Below are 19,743 nucleotides of genomic sequence, written 5' to 3' on the forward strand. Positions count from 1 at the left end.
CAGTGTTTCTGTATCAGTGGTTCTCAAACTTTTTTATGTCAAGGACCGCCAAAATTGTATGTATTTGGCCGCCGACTCCCATCTGAAAATATGTTGTTCTGAGACCCCGGAGACTGATGCTAGGGTTCAAGTTGTTTTATGTACAGTAGATGTACAGGTGTAAACCTGAGCTACGGCCGCGAGACCACACCCATCACCACGTCGAGACCAGAGGACACACATTTCCTTCCTCTTCTATTTGCTGCACTTCTTGCCAAACACCGGGAGATGCTAGGTTTGCTATTATCAAACCAGTCTAGACAAATGTCCTATGCTGCCCCTTAATGAATTCTATAACCGATAGAATTGACTGTAATTGGTTTAGAAAGGCGTTTTGCCAGGTGACTGCGTTTGAGTGAGGTTGTAATTAAAGACATTTGTGGAGCAGCTGGGACATGGCATAGCAGACCATGTTCCATTAGCTTCATTATCACGGTGCCGCTGACAACACAGGAAGCAGACAAATGTTTGCTTGGAACATCATAATGGTTTCTGTTGATACAGGGGATGAACTACCGCTGTCCCATTAGCATATAAATTAATAGTGTGGCTAATTCAAGGGGAAAAGAGAGCTCACAGATTCAGCCCACCAACCGGTGGGAAGCGTTAATTAAAATTTCAACTTTTTTTTAATGCTACTCCCTCCCTTTATATCATCCTACCTCACTTCCTCTCTTTTTTCTTCATGCGCTCCAATTAAGACGGCACGAGAGCCTTTCTTATTGTCTCCACTATTTATGGTGTTCAGTATTTCATGGGAACACATGAGCTGCTGCTTTCGTCTCACGGAGGCAGGCTGAGCAAACCCTTAATCTCAGCTTCTTTCAGAGATCATGGGGAGGGGGAGACCCTGGACTGGTCATCCCATTCCATCTGGCCTCATCCCCTCAGTCCTTTATTATCCCCCATATCTCCTCAGCATCTTCTATTTTCTCTCTCTGCTCCAAAGGCATCCAAGCCCGCCCCCTCCCCACTGTCCTCCAGAGGGGAGTGGGTAAGTGGTAAAGGAATGTATAATACATGACAAAGAGAGGGTATTTTTTAATGACAGGAGAGCTTCAAGTGAGAGATGGTGCTTACTTATTAAGCGCTGTCCCTCTGATCTCTTGATGGTTCATCTTATTGAGCCGCCGGCGATGTTCCCTGTGACTGTGGTTTATGCGTGTGTCCGCACGTGCATGCAATCGTACACACACACACACACACACACACACACACACACACACACACACACACACACACACACACACACACACACACACACACACACACCCTCTTCTACACACTACAGAGTGGCACATCTTCCTCTTCCACAGCTCGATCTGATGTGACAGTCTCTGACTGAACATGCTGACATGTGTTTCGCAGAGGAATGACGGTGGAGCTGAGGTTGTCTCTGTTAAAACAGTCCTATGTCTATTGGAGGATTCAGTTGGCCGCATTATATGCATCATGTTCTTATTTCATTTATGCACGCCCTGCAATTCTTAGTGTTCTTGGTGTTCATCATGCCGTCTCTGTGTGTCTCCCACAGGGACATAACATCTTCGCAAACCTTGCCTCGGCAGAATACAGTGACCTCATGCAGCTGCTGAAGCAGTCCATCCTGGCCACAGATCTCACACTTTACTTTGAGTATGTTTGTTCTTAGACCGTTTCAGCCGGACGCACATCTTGTTTGAATTACCTTTGTTAGAAATAAAAAAATACATCTGGCCTTGGCCGATTCAAAAGCGCTGCCTTATTTATGGTGTAGCACAGTGACTGAGTACCCCTAGTGAACTAGTTGTCATGCTCTGTTTATGATAGGCTTGTAACCTGCTGGATAGAAATCTTCTATGCAATATTGCCCCCTTGTGGATAGAACATGTATTAACACCTGCATATCCATTCTGCCCTCTCTAGGAACAGGAATACATTCTTCGATCTCGTCAACAAAGGGGAGTACAACTGGAATGTGAAGGCTCACAGAGACATGTGCCGGTAAGTCATGGCAACCTAGTTCACTGGTTCTCACCAGTTTCTATTCTTGTCGTCTAACATCAGATGAATGAGAATATTGCAATATTCTCTGTTCCCATGTATGGATTTGAGAACCGATGCACCCAGCTCACAATGAATACAGAATGTTAATATCAGTTTTGTTTTTATTTAACCACTATCAACATTTTATCCCTTGATTTCGGAAATGTCATTATAGGTGACATTTTTCAAAGATAATTCAAAAGAATTCCTGAAAGAAATGTTTTACAAGAAAACAGCAAAAGCTCACAATACATTGCAAAACTCACAATATGCTTTGTAGTCTTGTAGATTGCTATTTTTGCCAGGTGTAAACCTGGCTTACAGTCACTTATGGTTCTAGTAGGGACGAGAGTAATATAGTAAGAGAGTGGCGACAGTGTTGACAGAATACACTTTTCTTTAATTTACTTTATTATTGCTGCTACATCCTTGGTTTAAAGACAAAATGGTAATATTTTGCTGCTACAGTTTGTTTACAGAAATGAGTCAATGACACATTTTCTATCAGCACTTTGTCTACAGAGAAAACAATTCTATTTAGCAGCACTTTTTTATTTTAATACTTTATTAACAGCACTTTGCCTGCTTTGTTTACAGAGAGTTTTATGTTCAGCAACTTGATTGATTGAATACTTTATTAACAGGTTTGTTATGTACTTAAACAGTACAGTTGTTGTGCAGTCCAGAAATTATTTTTGAAGGAACTATTCATTTGTATAGTCTTTATTGTTAGAACATGCCTAAAACAACTTCAAGCTAGACTTTAAAGGTAATTGCAAAAAGGGGTTTTAACACCCTAAAGACACTTTATTTTATTTTCTATTCTTAAGAGCTCTCTTTATTTATTTTCTTACTACAGCGCTGAAACTGTAGGCTATATTTTGTTATTGTGTTTATTGACTGCTTTTGCTGAGGCAATACAATTGTACGGCCAATGCTGCTGTTCAACCTGTGTAACCTAAGTAGATGTGTAGCGCCTCTTGTTCTCGGTCATCTGGGTAGGACAGGGGGCGCTACAAGAGCTTGCTGCACCTGGCAGTTATGACATTCTTGTTTTGTTATTCATACATGCAACAAAGAAGTGCTTATTGGTTGTGTTGAAATTGAGTTGTTTGAGATGCCTTGTGAGATTACCTCATGCTGTTTCATTTCTCCTCAGATCTATGCTGATGACAGCGTGTGATCTGGGGGCTGTCACTAAACCTTGGGAAATATCACGCAAGGTGAGAGATGCAGGCAAAATGAGTCGGGCTTGATTTGTACTCGTTTGCTTAACACCTGTGCCCATCTATGTATAATTTTACAACAGGTAGATTTACTGTTTTTTTTTTTCTTCTTTTCTAATGGTACAAGATACCATGGTTGTGGCTCTTTCAGAGCGGAAAGTTTGGGAATCTTGTATGCTACTGATTTATTGACCCATGTGATTTGTAAAATATTAATAAAGAAACATTGATCACTGCCTGCGAGTGCAACCAAAATGTGCATGTACAAATGTACAAATGTAACCAAAAAGACTCATGAGTGTTTTGGTTTTGATTACATTTGTGCACTCTGAGTGTATAACAAGAATGACAAAGAATGCGTTGCACACCAGCTCCAAATGTATTTCTCTTGATTCGACTACGTTTCAGGCATCAAAGATCATCTTCAAGATCAAATCATTGAATAGAATAGCACATGTACTAACCAGACAGACAGCATGATTCTGAAATCATTCACCTGAATGTTCCTGTCTTGCCAGGTAGCCGAGTTGGTGACCAATGAGTTCTTTGAACAGGGAGACAGAGAGAGATCTGAGCTGAAGCTCACCCCTTCTGTGAGTACATGAAAGCATCCCTGGCATTGTGTTCATGCATGGTATGTTTCACCCCTCTAGACCCTCAGAAGATACGGCCTCTCACAGCTATTTATAGTCTGTCGGGGTATACAGCAAGTCCTTCACAGAGGCCTGCCCAATGTTATTTTCCGTGCTTCTGCTGGCCGACTGCGTATGTGCGGAAGGCGAGTTACACGGAGCCATAGTTGCATTAGTTACACAAGAGCTTGCGTCACACGATGTGAGCGAGGTGAGCTGTCAACCTTGATCTGCTGTCCCTCCACTGTGCCTAGAGCGATCTTTGGATGGACCACATGTCTCTCCTTCAGCCTATCCTCTTGTGCAAGATTCTCACTCAAAACACAGCAAACTCTGACCTTTGCATTTACCCAAAGGTAATAACAGCGTCATGACACATTCTATTCTTACTATTCTTAGATTACATAAAGGGGACTAGACTATTCACCTTGCCGTGTCCGATGTACTTTAGTAGAATGCTAAATTAATAATAATGATAATCATAACCGTAATCATAAAAACTAACAAAAAATAGCAATGGCAGGGGAAGTGTCTTAATGAATGCATCTTCACATTTTCAGAATACATTTATATTGTCCTCAAAGCCAGGCTTCCAAGAGCATCTCTTGTTCTTCTCCAGTTGCTTTGATGGCCAAAGCAAATAGTGTTGCCGGTTCTGGGGAGTAGCAGCAGCATTTTGTGTGCAATTACTGGCTTTTGACTAATCGAGCCTGGCCACATTCCCCCCCTCTGATGTAGCTAACAGGGTAGCCTCAGGACCACGGCTTGTGTCAAACCATGTAAAAATCAATGTGTGGGTGTTTGGAAATGAAATATTCAACTTGTAAGCCGTAGCCCAGTAACTATCTCTGAAGCGCAGCCTCCTGTTCAGGCTTCAGAATGGAACTTGCTTGTCTCAAAAGTGGAGGGAGAATTTGTCTTTGCCTCGAGTAATTATGGTCGAATGTTGACAAACCTAGCCAATTCCTACTCTACACTTGACCTGTTACCTTTGTGTACTTTAAGCTCACAATGTGTCACGCTGCGGCATACTGTATCCACTTGATCTTGTACATCTGCTATTTTCAGTGCGCCACACTGGTGTGTAACCAAGTATAAATCAGGCATTATATAATGTACTATCATATACTGTACTTCTTCTTCCATTGCCCCTGTGCTAGCATGTGTGTGGGTGTGTATGAAAAATGGAAGAATTATGGGACTTAGTCTTGTGAGATGATTTTCAACTGAAAAACATGACGCGGTGCATCATCTTCTTCATTAATGTATACGGTTGTATGACAAAGCATAAATTAGGCTTAATGTTTGTGTTTTTAGGCCATCTTTGATAGAAACCGGAAGGATGAATTGCCAGGGCTTCAGCTGGAGTGGATTGATGGAATCTGTGCACCGCTTTATGAGGTAATCCTTGGTAATTCATGCCTGAGCTTGTAAACCCTCAAGGCTCTCTTTGCAATGCCATGTCCACCCCATGTCCACCCCCCCCCCCCCCCCCCCCAACATCAGAGGATACTGTCCTTCCATTTGCTACTGTCCACAATGACACCCAACAATTGAAACAAACCCCATACAATAAAATCATCAGTGTAATTTAATGCAGAGCCTGTACAGTGAAATTGACAGTTTTACTGTGTACAGACATTCAACATTCTTTCCTCAAAGAGATTCCTACCTAGCATTTTTTTATACCATCAAGGCCACATTAAAGACCTTGAATACAGGATTTAATTTTCCATTCCCGATTGCAAGAAAACGAGCCAGTGGAGTGTGTGAATAGCACTGTGACGTTAGTAGGGAATAGGGATAAAGCCCGTCCTTGAGGCACTGTATTTTAAGCTTCACTACACAATGCTGGAGAAAGGGGGACTGAAGGGACTGAAAAAAAAGGTGCATGTGTGCGTCGGTGCGTGCGCTGTGTGTGCGTTTTGTGTGCCAGATGGTGACGTCAAGGCTCACCTGCCCCTCCCCTGCCTGTGACTGTGTGGGAGGCAGAGGAAGGCTGATTTCCTGAGGAGATCAAGGCTATTGACAGATAAGGGGTGTTAATGATATAGAGATGAAAAGCAACAAGTCAACTAGATAAGGACTGTGGGAAGGATCAAGGACAAAACCGTTATTTTGGTACAGTAGATGATCGGTATGATTTGTTTCACACGGTTGCACTTAATCAATAATTTTCTATTGACGTAATATTGTCATTATTGCTGTCTTAACCATATAAGTGAAGAAAGTGAGAGATAATTGAATCCATTGGGTTATTATTCCAAGATCAACATGGGGAGTTAGCGCTGCTTTGTTCTATCGTTATTGCTGCCTGTGTTGGGCAGATGAAAAGCAACAAAGGATTGTATTCTCTGTGTGGGGTTCTGCCTCCACGCTGCCTCACCAGGGCACCCTGTAAACGCAAATGTTTTGAGAATTGCAGATTGCAAGCTCACAAGGCTGCCAATTATACTGGTGATGAGGGTGCATATAGGAAGTTCAGAGGCAGCACTGCAGCAGCAGGGTTTTTGTCTGTGGGAGGAAGGGATCGGCTCCTTGATCTCACTGATCTCGTTCTTCGGGTGGTAGCTCGCTACTGTGTGGAATATTAATCCCCCATTATGTAACCTTCCATCTTCAAAGTCCGCTAGACGACACACAGTCTCCCTCTCTTTTACATCTGTGTTGGAATTGCGATGCCTTGGTGTAAGCTCAGTCCTACGTGCATCAGTAGACCCCGCAGGGAGAGAGGAAAACAATGTCTCCCTTTAGAAAATCCCCCTCTGTTAAGGCTAGATTAGATTAAGGCGATCCGGGCGGTGGTCTATAGTATAGAATAACAAATTGTGGAAAGTACTACACACAACCCCATAGACAGTGTCATGATGTCAGAGACCCCAAATTCAGCTGCACACACATACACTGTAAAGTCCTGTGCGTTCATTTAACTTTGTAGGAGGAATGCATGTTGTTTTTAGTGCTCTGAAGTGAACAGCTTTACAATCAGAAGTGTACTTTTGAACACACTCTCCCGAAACCATTATGGATTCCATATGAAAGTGGCCATTAGCCTGTTTTTGTAGATACATATGAAGTCTTGACTCATGAACTCCACCACTCTTTTCTTAACACTGGCCCCAATAAATGTGGCTGTTTTGTTCAAGTGAATCACTCTCAGTTAGTCAGAGTCAGTTGGTAGCTTTTAATAATGTTTAGAATTCACATCCTCTCGGTTTTATTTTTATACCTCCATTAACTCAGTTTTTAAAATATCCAACTACTCATCACCTAGGTACTATAAAATAATAAATCAAGTATGGGTTGTGCCTCCTCCACCTTTCTATGTCCATATAGTATGAAGGCATAATGCTAATTATGAGAACTAATTACAACCTTTCTTGGAAAACCAATAGATTGTAAGGAAACTAAGAATGTAAGAATTTCTAAAGCAGTAATTAACGTTGAATGAAAGCCAGTATTTCAATTTGACATTACAATTTATAACAACACTACCACTTGACAATGCCAACTTATCATAGTCATACAATTTTCAATTCAAAGGAGCTTTATTGGCATGAGAAAACAAACGTTTCCATTGCCAAAGCAAGTGTCAAGTGTCATACATGTGCCTCTAATCTTAATAACCAGCCACTCCGGGATTCAAAACAATCACAGTATGTTGTCTAGGCCAGATGTTCTTTATTTGTGTTGTTTTATTTGTTTCGTCAAGTCCATATGATGAACAATGTAATGCTAATTACTGTCTTTTCTTTTTCACCCCCCCCCCCCCTCTATAGACTCTGGTCAAGTTGAACCCAAAACTCCAACCAATGGTTGACATGATCCAGGCTAACAGGGCCAAATGGGAGGAACTGAACATGGAAAGACAGCGTACACAGAGTATATCTCAAACACCAAGCCTTTGTAGCAGTGAAAGCACAGAAACTGGTTGTTGCGCCGCAGCAGACAGTGTTAGCACACCTTGTTGTGGTGGTGGTGGTGCTGATGGAGACCAAAGTAAACCTGCTAGCTAGCTTCTGCTGCAATCTCCAGGCAGATCTTTTAGCTTTCCTTTCCTCTTAAAATGCAGCCTGCAAAATAGGCAGTGCAGTGCATGCAGAGGTTCTTGGGCTCTGTTCCTCGCTTATGCTACTAGAGAGATGAGCTTTAGACTTGAGTGCGGCGCTATGATAGAGGTGTTTCTTGTCCCTTCCAAGCTCTCTGCTGGAGGATGAGAAAAACAGAGCTGTTTCTGACCTGCTTTTTGGAGCAGTTACCAACCATCTGATAAATAAATACATAAATAAATGTCTGAAAGAAACGTCAAACCACAATGTCCATTGACAACCAGTGAACCAGTGAACTGTTCTGAGCAGTTTTTCTCCAAGGAAATTGAAGTCTCACGACAAGGCATGGAGAATATTGGAGAGAAAATCGTTTTCTTTTTTTGTCTTCTGCTGTCGTGTCATTTTGCTTTCTTAGTTCTTACTGATACTTATTTCTTGCAAGCATTTTGTCTGTGGGGTGGGCGTAATCTTTTTGTAAATCTGTATTTATAGATTATTGGATTTGAAAGAGATGTTATATGCAAGTGCAGTTTAAAGATAATAAGCTCTGGATTGTAACCTGTGTGTAGAGTTTCTGAAAGGTGCAGGAACAGCAGGACTAGTGGCAATGCTTACAATGCAAATTCAGTGTTCCTTTCCCTCCCTTCCTGTGCCTTGTTTTAAGAGACAAATGAAAAAATAATGCATGCCTCCTCACCAAGATTATTAGATAGTTTGAAAATCCATGCAGAACCATGACGTATTTTGCAGCTATTACAACTAGCTAATGCAATATGTCTTCCTTACCCCATTTTAACCATAGAGCATTAACAGTTATCCAAAGGGAATTTTGCTCTGCCCCATCTTTTGATGAAATAATCTCACTTGCTGTCTGCACACATATATGTGTACTGTAAGTTCACACACACACACACACACACACACACACACACACACACACACACACACACACACACACACACACACACACACACACACACACACACACACACACACAATAATGTGCCTTGACAAAGTTGCCCTTATAATATATATCATATTTTATAAATAATAATTTGCTAGAAGAGTACAGACATCGTTTGTCATTTTGTTAGAACCTTTAGGTAGTTTTACATTCGAGGAAGCAAAATATAGCTAGACATAACTTATTTTATGCAGAAAGTCGATAACTTGCAACATGATGCCATTGCAAAGTTGACTTCAATAGGAACTCCGACCCATGCTCACACCTACCATGTTATTGTACAAAACACAACTGGCCTTTTGTCAAAGCTCACAAATAGTACATGGAACCACATTTTTACTCGGTATACAAAGGAGATTCTGACACTGCTGTTTGTAGTGAAGGCCCCAAGTTTTCAAATGTTATATATAATATTTCTAAGTTTCATTTGGGGTATATGTCCTACAAATTGTGTTATAGCTTTGTTAATTGGAGTCCAAATGTGACTGTGCAAATTGTGTGGCATGGATCTGTGTGCTATTGTATTTTGGTTGAAGAAGTCGACATGAAATTTGAAATGCATGAGTTTTTTTGCAGTATTGAATTCAACCAACTGCTATGGATGTAGCGAACATATGAGACAACGAATACCTCGTATTTTGGAATTTATGAATAAATTCAGATTATTTCATTGAAATGCATGATTTCAATTCTATTGCATCATGTTAAGTGAAGTATTAATATTGCTGTTATATTTTTCTATTAGGTTCCTCTACTTGGTACCTGTCTTTTTTGCATTGTAACGTGCTTCTTGTATTTCATTGTTCTTGATAAAAGGTTTATTTATAAAGCAGGCTGAACTGGGAGAAACCTAAGGCATGTTCCTGAAAATGTGCAATGTTTTGTTGACTTTGAATAAAAATGTGCTGCTAAGGATGTCCTTTTGTGTTTTTCTTAACACTTACATAAATAGTGAGCAATTTCCTCAGAAAATAAATCTTAGTTTTTTTTTCTGATGCAGTACTGACATCCTGTGGACAAATGTGTGCTTACACAAGAATACAGATAGTGTCAAACATGGAATGTTGCATTTGAGCCTTGTTTTACGGCTGCAACTATCTTTTCTTAGCAATTATTCTATCAATTACTTTTCAGATTAAATGAATAATCGAGAAGCATGTTTTTTTATTTTTTTAAAAACAATGTGAAAAAATATAATTGACTAAATTGATTAGTGTGATTAACCACTATCGACAATCACAATGTGTCATATTATGAGCTTGTAGATCTGCTATGTTCGCTTTTTGGTTTTCTTTTAAAGGGTTATTTATTTTATTTCATTCAAATTTCCCCCCAAATTTGATGAAAATGTTTGTTTTTGTTTTTTGGGCCACCACAATGCTTTTCCAATGGGAGTCACATGGTTTGATCAAACATTTGTGTTTGAATGCTGATTGCTGGTGGTGTTCTGCCCCTCCCCCCTCATCAAACAAAAATGTTTGGTCAAACCATGTGACTCCCATTGGAAAAGCATTGTGGTAGCCCAAAAAAACTACCAAACATTTGCTTGCTTGATGTGAGTGGAACACCCAGGAATCGAACCCTGGTCTCCCATGTGGAAAGCCAACATCTTAACCACTAAACCAAAGCAATTGCCTATGGCAATTAGAGAGATATGAGACTTTTGAGGTCATCAGGCGGAGGCTGTGAGCCACTGCTACAATAGCCTTCAGTTAATACAGCTCTACATGTTCAAATCCCTGTTCTCCTATAGTTTAATGCTGGAGTGTTTCAACTTTACTAACTGAAGGCTAACACACAAAATTACCAGGAGACTTTGTCTGAGCGGGTCTGACTGATGGTGCAGTGGTCTAATGATCAGACTCTCTGTACGGACATTCCATGTTCAAGTCCCATTCCTCCTACAGCTCAATGCTGCAGTAATTTGAACTTTTCAAGGCTTGAATAAAAAAATAAAAACTCAAAAGCACCAGGAGACATCTGCTGAATGCCCAAAGGTGCATTGGCTCAATGGTGTGGAGTGCTTGATCGGTTGCCTCTGCTACAGACAGTTGGCAGGTTCAAGTCCCATGTCATCAAGGTGCACGGAAGACCATCGGGAGGGACCCTCTCTCCCCCTGTTTCCTGAGAAGTAACAGTAGGGTCTTATGTCTGAAAGAACCCAAACATGTCCACCGTAAGATGAACCTAAATAGGTTTCAATGGGGTTTCTAGGTGTAAGTATGTAGGACTAGTAGCATGCCAAAGTTTGTGCTATTGCCATTGGGAATGCATTGGGCGTTTAAGTTAAATAACTCAGAAACTACAAAACATTTCAAAGTAAAAAGTTCCAGCATGTGTCTCCACAGTAAGCTGAATTATAAAACGTGTGAATGGAGTTTCTAGGTGAAAGTGCTTTTTTGACGTGCCACTATCTGCCATTATGAATTTCTCAAATTTAAAGCACTATATTTCTAAAACTATGTCCACCGTAAGATGAACCTAAATAGGTTTGAATGGGGATTATAGGTGTAAGTATGTAGGACTAGTAGCATGCCAAAGTTATAATTTTTTTTGGACGGCATATACTATAGCATGTCGTTTTTCGTGATTTTGGAGGATTTGAAAATAAAGATGAAAATCATGAAAAAACGACATACTATAGTCCATGGTTTGGGACGGCATAATATATTATGTGATACTTTCATGATTTTGGGACACTATGTCAGAGCCAGGACTTGAACCTGCACCCTCCTGATACGCAGGCAGGATCTGCACCCAGTGAGCCACTGTGAAGGCTGTTCTTAAAAGGCCGAATAGATAATGACAGAAGAGCCAGAGACTTGTTTCCATTGTGGTTCATAAACATTCGAACGTCTAGAGATAAACAACAGCGAAAGAAACAATAGACAAATCTCCTGTTATTTTATTTTTTGTATTTTATTTTTGTATCAATGTTGTACTCAAAGGGAACAGCAGACTGCATTGTGGCAGGTAGCAAGTAGATCAGCAGCGGTGGCCGAGCGGATTGCGAAGCGGTCTTGATACCGGAAGGTCGCCAGTTCGAATCAGCGGTCCGACACGTTAAAATTACCACCGCTGAAGTGCCCTTGAACAAGGCATTGAACCACTACAATGAAATGTGTTCTATGAGCAGGGCCTGGCTGGAAACAAGTTCTTGAGCTTAGCCCAGATACCCTGGGTAAATATAGTAATCATTTCATTTCATTTCACTTAGCACACTGGCTGCATGATCTGGAGATTGTGGGTTCAAATCTTTACTTGCCAAAATCTGCCATTGACCCCCATTCTGAATTTCTCAAATTTAAAACCACTATATTTCTAAAACTATGAAACATTTCAAAGATTCCTTTTCAGGGAAACATGTCCACCGTAAGATGAACCTAAAAACATCTGCATTACTTCTACACAATTTGAGAATGTAGCAAAATTAATTTGATCAACATTGGCCTGTTATCTCTCCTAATGGTAACAACATCAATACAGTTCTTTAGTTTGGGGCTGGAAGGCTAAATGTCATCAAATGGTGGTCCGTGGCTCAAATGCAGAATAAATAATGGGCCTTGATATGAAAAATCTTGACAACCACTGATTTAAGGTATATTTAGAACGGATAAAAATATGCGATTAATTTGCGATTAACTATGGACAATCATGTGATTAATCGCTATTACATATTTGAATCGATTGACAGCCCTATTATTATATAAGACAGCATTCACAACATTTATCTGTGGAACCATTCTGTTGCTTGTCTGGGTGGGGGGTCCCCAGTTCAAATATGATTACTTGAAATGAAATGAAATGAAATCTATATTTACCCAGGGTATCTGGGCTAAGCTCAAGAACTTGTTTCCAGCCAGGGTCACAGCCTGAAAAGGCTCCTAAAATTGCTAGCCTACCACCTTGATATTACCAAAAAAAATGTTGTAACTTGTTGCCTTATCTAACTATTCATTGATTCACTCCCAAAATCCATTTGGCAAAAAAACACCTGTGTGAAGTGTGGGGTGCTCACTTCGCATTCTCTCATGTTGGGCTAGTTGGTGTCAAGGTGATGTATGTTTGCTCAGCAATTGCTGATGTCTGCTCAGGAGGTTTGAGTGTTTACTCAGACCGAAAACAAATTAGAGGGAACATTGCCGCGGACCACCGCACCAACCTCCGCAGGGACCCCCCTTATATTAAACACACATCTATACGGAAGCTGCTGGTTATTATTCATATTGAATCAATTCTTGTTTCATGATTTTCATCTTTTTTTCAAATCCTCCAAAATCATGAAAAACAACATGCCGTCCGAAACCATGAACTATAGTATGTTGTTTTTTCATGATTTTCATCTTTTTTTCAAATAGTCCAAAATCACGAAAAAAAATTATAACTTTGGCATGCTACTAGTCCTACATACTTACACCTAGAATCCGCATTCAAACCTATTTAGGTTCATCTTACGGTGGACATGTTTGCCTGAAAAGGAATCTTTGAAATGTTTCATAGTTTTAGAAATATAGTGCTTTAAATGTGAGAAATTCATAATGGCAGATAGTGGCACGTCAAAATCACTTTCACCTAGAAACTCCATTCACACGTTTTATAATTCAGCTTACTGTGGAGACACATGCTGGAACTTTTTACTTTGAAATGTTTTGTAGTTTCTGAGTTATTTAAGTTAAACGCCCAATGCATTCCCAATGGCAATAGCACAAACTTTGGCATGCTACTAGTCCTACATACTTACACCTAGAAACCCCATTCAAACCTATTTAGGTTCATCTTACGGTGGACATGTTTGCCTGAAAAGGAATCTTTGAAATGTTTCATCGTTTTAGAAATATAGTGCTTTCAAATTTGAGACATTTACAATGGGGCTCAATGGCAGATATTGGCACGTCAAAAAAGCACTTTCACCTAGAAACTCCATTCACACTTTTTATAATTCAGCTTACTGTGGAGACACATGCTGGAACTTTTTACTTTGAAATGTTTTGTAGTTTCTGAGTTATTTAAGTTAAACGCCCAATGCATTCCCAATGGCAATAGCACAAACTTTGGCATGCTACTAGTCCTACATACTTACACCTAGAAACCCCATTCAAACCTATTTAGGTTCATCTTACGGTGGAAATGTTTGCCTGAAAAGGAATCTTTGAAATGTTTCATAGTTTTAGAAATATAGTGCTTTTAAATTTGAGAAATTCAGAATGGGGGTCAATGGAAGATTTTGGCAAGTAAAGATTTGAGTGGGGTTTGAACCCACAATCTCCAGGTCTTGCAGCCAGTGTGCTAAGTCACTGATCTACTTGCTACCTGCCACAACAGAGTCTGCTGTTCCCTTTGAGTATAACATTGATACAAAAATAAAATACAAAAAATAAAATAACAGGAGATTTGTCTATTGTTTCTTTTGCTGTTGTTTATCTCTAGACGTTCGAATGTTTATGAACCACAATGGAAACAAGTCTCTGGCTCTTCTGTCATTATCTATTCGGCCTTTTAAGAACAGCATGCACAGTGGCTCACTGGGTACAGAGCCTGCCTGGGAATCAGGAGGCCGCAGGTTCAAGTCCTGCCTCTGACATAGTGTCCCAAAATCACGAAAATATGACAAACCATGGACTATAGTATGTCATTTTTTCATGATTTTCATCTTTTTTTCAAATCCTCCAAAATCATGAAAAACGACATGCTATAGTATGCCGTCCGAAACCATGAACTATAGTATGTTGTTTTTTCATGATTTTCATCTTTTTTTCAAATAGTCCAAAATCACGAAAAACGACATGCTATAGTATGCCGTCCGAAAAAAATTATAACTTTGGCATGCTACTAGTCCTACATACTTACACCTAGAATCCCCATTCAAACCTATTTAGGTTCATCTTACGGTGGACATGTTTGCCTGAAAAGGAATCTTTGAAATGTTTCATAGTTTTAGAAATATAGTGCTTTAAATGTGAGAAATTTATAATGGCAGATAGTGGCACGTCAAAATCACTTTCACCTAGAAACTCCATTCACACGTTTTATAATTCAGCTTACTGTGGAGACACATGCTGGAACTTTTTACTTTGAAATGTTTTGTAGTTTCTGAGTTATTTAAGTTAAACGCCCAATGCATTCCCAATGGCAATAGCACAAACTTTGGCATGCTACTAGTCCTACATACTTACACCTAGAAACCCCATTCAAACCTATTTAGGTTCATCTTACGGTGGACATGTTTGCCTGAAAAGGAATCTTTGAAATGTTTCATAGTTTTAGAAATATAGTGCTTTAAATGTGAGAAATTTATAATGGCAGATAGTGGCACGTCAAAATCACTTTCACCTAGAAACTCCATTCACACGTTTTATAATTCAGCTTACTGTGGAGACACATGCTGGAACTTTTTACTTTGAAATGTTTTGTAGTTTCTGAGTTATTTAAGTTAAACGCCCAATGCATTCCCAATGGCAATAGCACAAACTTTGGCATGCTACTAGTCCTACATACTTACACCTAGAAACCCCATTCAAACCTATTTAGGTTCATCTTACGGTGGACATGTTTGCCTGAAAAGGAATCTTTGAAATGTTTCATCGTTTTAGAAATATAGTGCTTTCAAATTTGAGACATTTACAATGGGGCTCAATGGCAGATATTGGCACGTCAAAAAAGCACTTTCACCTAGAAACTCCATTCACACTTTTTATAATTCAGCTTTCTGTGGAGACACATGCTGGAACTTTTTACTTTGAAATGTTTTGTAGTTTCTGAGTTATTTAAGTTAAACGCCCAATGCATTCCCAATGGCAATAGCACAAACTTTGGCATGCTACTAGTCCTACATACTTACACCTAGAAACCCCATTCAAACCTATTTAGGTTTACGGTGGACATGTTTGCCTGAAAAGGAATCTTTGAAATGTTTCATCGTTTTAGAAATATAGTGCTTTTAAATTTGAGAAATTCAGAATGGGGGTCAATGGCAGATTTTGGCAAGTAAAGATTTGAGTGGGGTTTGAACCCACAATCTCCAGGTCTTGCAGCCAGTGTGCTAAGTCACTGATCTACTTGCTACCTGCCACAACAGAGTCTGCTGTTCCCTTTGAGTATAACATTGATACAAAAATAAAATACAAAAAATAAAATAACAGGAGATTTGTCTATTGTTTCTTTTGCTGTTGTTTATCTCTAGACGTTCGAATGTTTATGAACCACAATGGAAACAAGTCTCTGGCTCTTCTGTCATTATCTATTCGGCCTTTTAAGAACAGCATGCACAGTGGCTCACTGGGTACAGAGCCTGCCTGGGAATCAGGAGGCTGCAGGTTCAAGTCCTGCCTCTGACATAGTGTCCCAAAATCACGAAAATATGACAAACCATGGACTATAGTATGTCATTTTTTCATGATTTTCATATTTTTTTCAAATCCTCCAAAATCATGAAAAACGACATGCTATAGTATGCCGTCCGAAACCATGAACTATAGTATGTTGTTTTTTCATGATTTTCATCTTTTTTTCAAATAGTCCAAAATCACGAAAAACGACATGCTATAGTATGCCGTCCGAAAAAAATTATAACTTTGGCATGCTACTAGTCCTACATACTTACACCTAGAATCCCCATTCAAACCTATTTAGGTTCATCTTACGGTGGACATGTTTGCCTGAAAAGGAATCTTTGAAATGTTTCATAGTTTTAGAAATATAGTGCTTTAAACGTGAGAAATGTATAATGGCAGATAGTGGCACGTCAAAATCACTTTCACCTAAAAACTCCAATCACACGTTTTATAATTCAGCTTACTGTGGAGACACATGCTGGAACTTTTTACTTTGAAATGTTTTGTAGTTTCTGAGTTATTTAAGTTAAACGCCCAATGCATTCCCAATGGCAATAGCACAAACTTTGGCATGCTACTAGTCCTACATACTTACACCTAGAAACCCCATTCAAACCTATTTAGGTTCATCTTACGGTGGACATGTTTGTCTGAAAAGGAATCTTTGAAATGTTTCATTGTTTTAGAAATATAGTGCTTTCAAATTTGAGACATTTACAATGGGGCTCAATGGCAGATATTGGCACGTCAAAAAAGCACTTTTACCTAGAAACTCCATTCACACTTTTTATAATTCAGCTTTCTGTGGAGACACATGCTGGAACTTTTTACTTTGAAATGTTTTGTAGTTTCTGAGTTATTTAAGTTAAACGCCCAATGCATTCCCAATGGCAATAGCACAAACTTTGGCATGCTACTAGTCCTACATACTTACACCTAGAAACCCCATTCAAACCTATTTAGGTTCATCTTACGGTGGACATGTTTGCCTGAAAAGGAATCTTTGAAATGTTTCATCGTTTTAGAAATATAGTGCTTTCAAATTTGAGACATTTACAATGGGGCTCAATGGCAGATATTGGCACGTCAAAAAAGCACTTTCACCTAGAAACTCCATTCACACTTTTTATAATTCAGCTTTCTGTGGAGACACATGCTGGAACTTTTTACTTTGAAATGTTTTGTAGTTTCTGAGTTATTTAAGTTAAACGCCCAATGCATTCCCAATGGCAATAGCACAAACTTTGGCATGCTACTAGTCCTACATACTTACACCTAGAAACCCCATTCAAACCTATTTAGGTTTACGGTGGACATGTTTGCCTGAAAAGGAATCTTTGAAATGTTTCATCGTTTTAGAAATATAGTGCTTTTAAATTTGAGAAATTCAGAATGGGGGTCAATGGCAGATTTTGGCAAGTAAAGATTTGAGTGGGGTTTGAACCCACAATCTCCAGGTCTTGCAGCCAGTGTGCTAAGTCACTGATCTACTTGCTACCTGCCACAACAGAGTCTGCTGTTCCCTTTGAGTATAACATTGATACAAAAATAAAATAAAAAAAATAAAATAACAGGAGATTTGTCTATTGTTTCTTTTGCTGTTGTTTATCTCTAGACGTTCGAATGTTTATGAACCACAATGGAAACAAGTCTCTGGCTCTTCTGTCATTATCTATTCAGCCTTTTAAGAACAGCATGCACAGTGGCTCACTGGGTTCTGACATAGTGTCCCAAAATCATGAAAATATGACAAACCATGGACTATAGTATGTCGTTCACTGGGTACAGAGCCTGCCTGGGAATCAGGAGGCTGCAGGTTCAAGTCCTGCCTCTGACATAGTGTCCCAAAATCACGAAAATATGACAAACCATGGACTATAGTATGCCATTTTTTCATGATTTTCATCTTTTTTTCAAATCCTCCAAAATCATGAAAAACGACATGCTATAGTATGCCGTCCGAAACCATGAACTATAGTATGTTGTTTTTTCATGATTTTCATCTTTTTTTCAAATAGTCCAAAATCACGAAAAACGACATGCTATAGTATGCCGTCCGAAAAAAATTATAACTTTGGCATGCTACTAGTCCTACATACTTACACCTAGAATCCCCATTCAAACCTATTTAGGTTCATCTTACGGTACACATGTTTGCCTGAAAAGGAATCTTTGAAATGTTTTATAGTTTTAGAAATATAGTGCTTTAAACGTGAGAAATTTATAATGGCAGATAGTGGCACGTCAAAATCACTTTCACCTAAAAACTCCAATCACACGTTTTATAATTCAGCTTACTGTGGAGACACATGCTGGAACTTTTTACTTTGAAATGTTTTGTTGTTTCTGAGTTATTTAAGTTAAACGCCCAATGCATTCCCAATGGCAATAGCACAAACTTTGGCATGCTACTAGTCCTACATACTTACACCTAGAAACCCCATTCAAACCTATTTAGGTTCATCTTACGGTGGACATGTTTGCCTGAAAAGGAATCTTTGAAATGTTTCATCGTTTTAGAAATATAGTGCTTTCAAATTTGAGACATTTACAATGGGGCTCAATGGCAGATATTGGCACGTCAAAAAAGCACTTTCACCTAGAAACTCCATTCACACTTTTTATAATTCAGCTTTCTGTGGAGACACATGCTGGAACTTTTCACTTTGAAATGTTTTGTAGTTTCTGAGTTATTTAAGTTAAACGCCCAATGCATTCCCAATGGCAATAGCACAAACTTTGGCATGCTACTAGTCCTACATACTTACACCTAGAAACCCCATTCAAACCTATTTAGGTTCATCTTACGGTGGACATGTTTGCCTGAAAAGGAATCTTTGAAATGTTTCATCGTTTTAGAAATATAGTGCTTTTAAATTTGAGAAATTCAGAATGGGGGTCAATGGCAGATTTTGGCAAGTAAAGATTTGAGTGGGGTTTGAACCCACAATCTCCAGGTCTTGCAGCCAGTGTGCTAAGTCACTGATCTACTTGCTACCTGCCACAACAGAATCTTCTGTTCCCTTTGAGTATAACATTGATACAAAAATAAAATACAAAAAATAAAATAACAGGAGATTTGTCTATTGTTTCTTTTGCTGTTGTTTATCTCTAGACGTTCAAATGTTTATGAACCACAATGGAAACAAGTCTCTGGCTCTTCTGTCATTATCTATTCAGCCTTTTAAGAACAGCATGCACAGTGGCTCACTGGGTTCTGACATAGTGTCCCAAAATCATGAAAATATGACAAACCATGGACTATAGTATGTCGTTCACTGGGTACAGAGCCTGCCTGGGAATCAGGAGGCTGCAGGTTCAAGTCCTGCCTCTGACATAGTGTCCCAAAATCACGAAAATATGACAAACCATGGACTATAGTATGCCATTTTTTCATGATTTTCATCTTTTTTTCAAATCCTCCAAAATCATGAAAAACGACATGCTATAGTATGCCGTCCGAAACCATGAACTATA

The 19,743-nt window shown here is 39.3% G+C and overlaps 1 protein-coding gene across 1 annotated transcript in view; it reads left to right on the forward strand.

The window, feature by feature from the left end:
* The window catches only part of pde11a (phosphodiesterase 11a), a 56,553-nt gene extending 46,712 nt beyond the window's left edge, over positions 1-9,841 (forward strand). Inside the window, exons 15-20 of the mRNA XM_079517979.1 lie at positions 1,574-1,674; positions 1,945-2,022; positions 3,224-3,287; positions 3,809-3,883; positions 5,240-5,323; positions 7,702-9,841. Coding sequence (XP_079374105.1) covers positions 1,574-1,674; positions 1,945-2,022; positions 3,224-3,287; positions 3,809-3,883; positions 5,240-5,323; positions 7,702-7,938 — 639 coding nt within the window. The 3' untranslated portion in view covers positions 7,939-9,841. The remainder of the gene's footprint in view (positions 1-1,573; positions 1,675-1,944; positions 2,023-3,223; positions 3,288-3,808; positions 3,884-5,239; positions 5,324-7,701) is intronic.
* The last annotated feature ends 9,902 nt before the right edge of the window (positions 9,842-19,743 follow it).

This window comes from Electrona antarctica, assembly GCF_951216825.1.
Source record: "Electrona antarctica genome assembly, chromosome: 13".
NCBI lineage: Eukaryota > Metazoa > Chordata > Actinopteri > Myctophiformes > Myctophidae > Electrona > Electrona antarctica.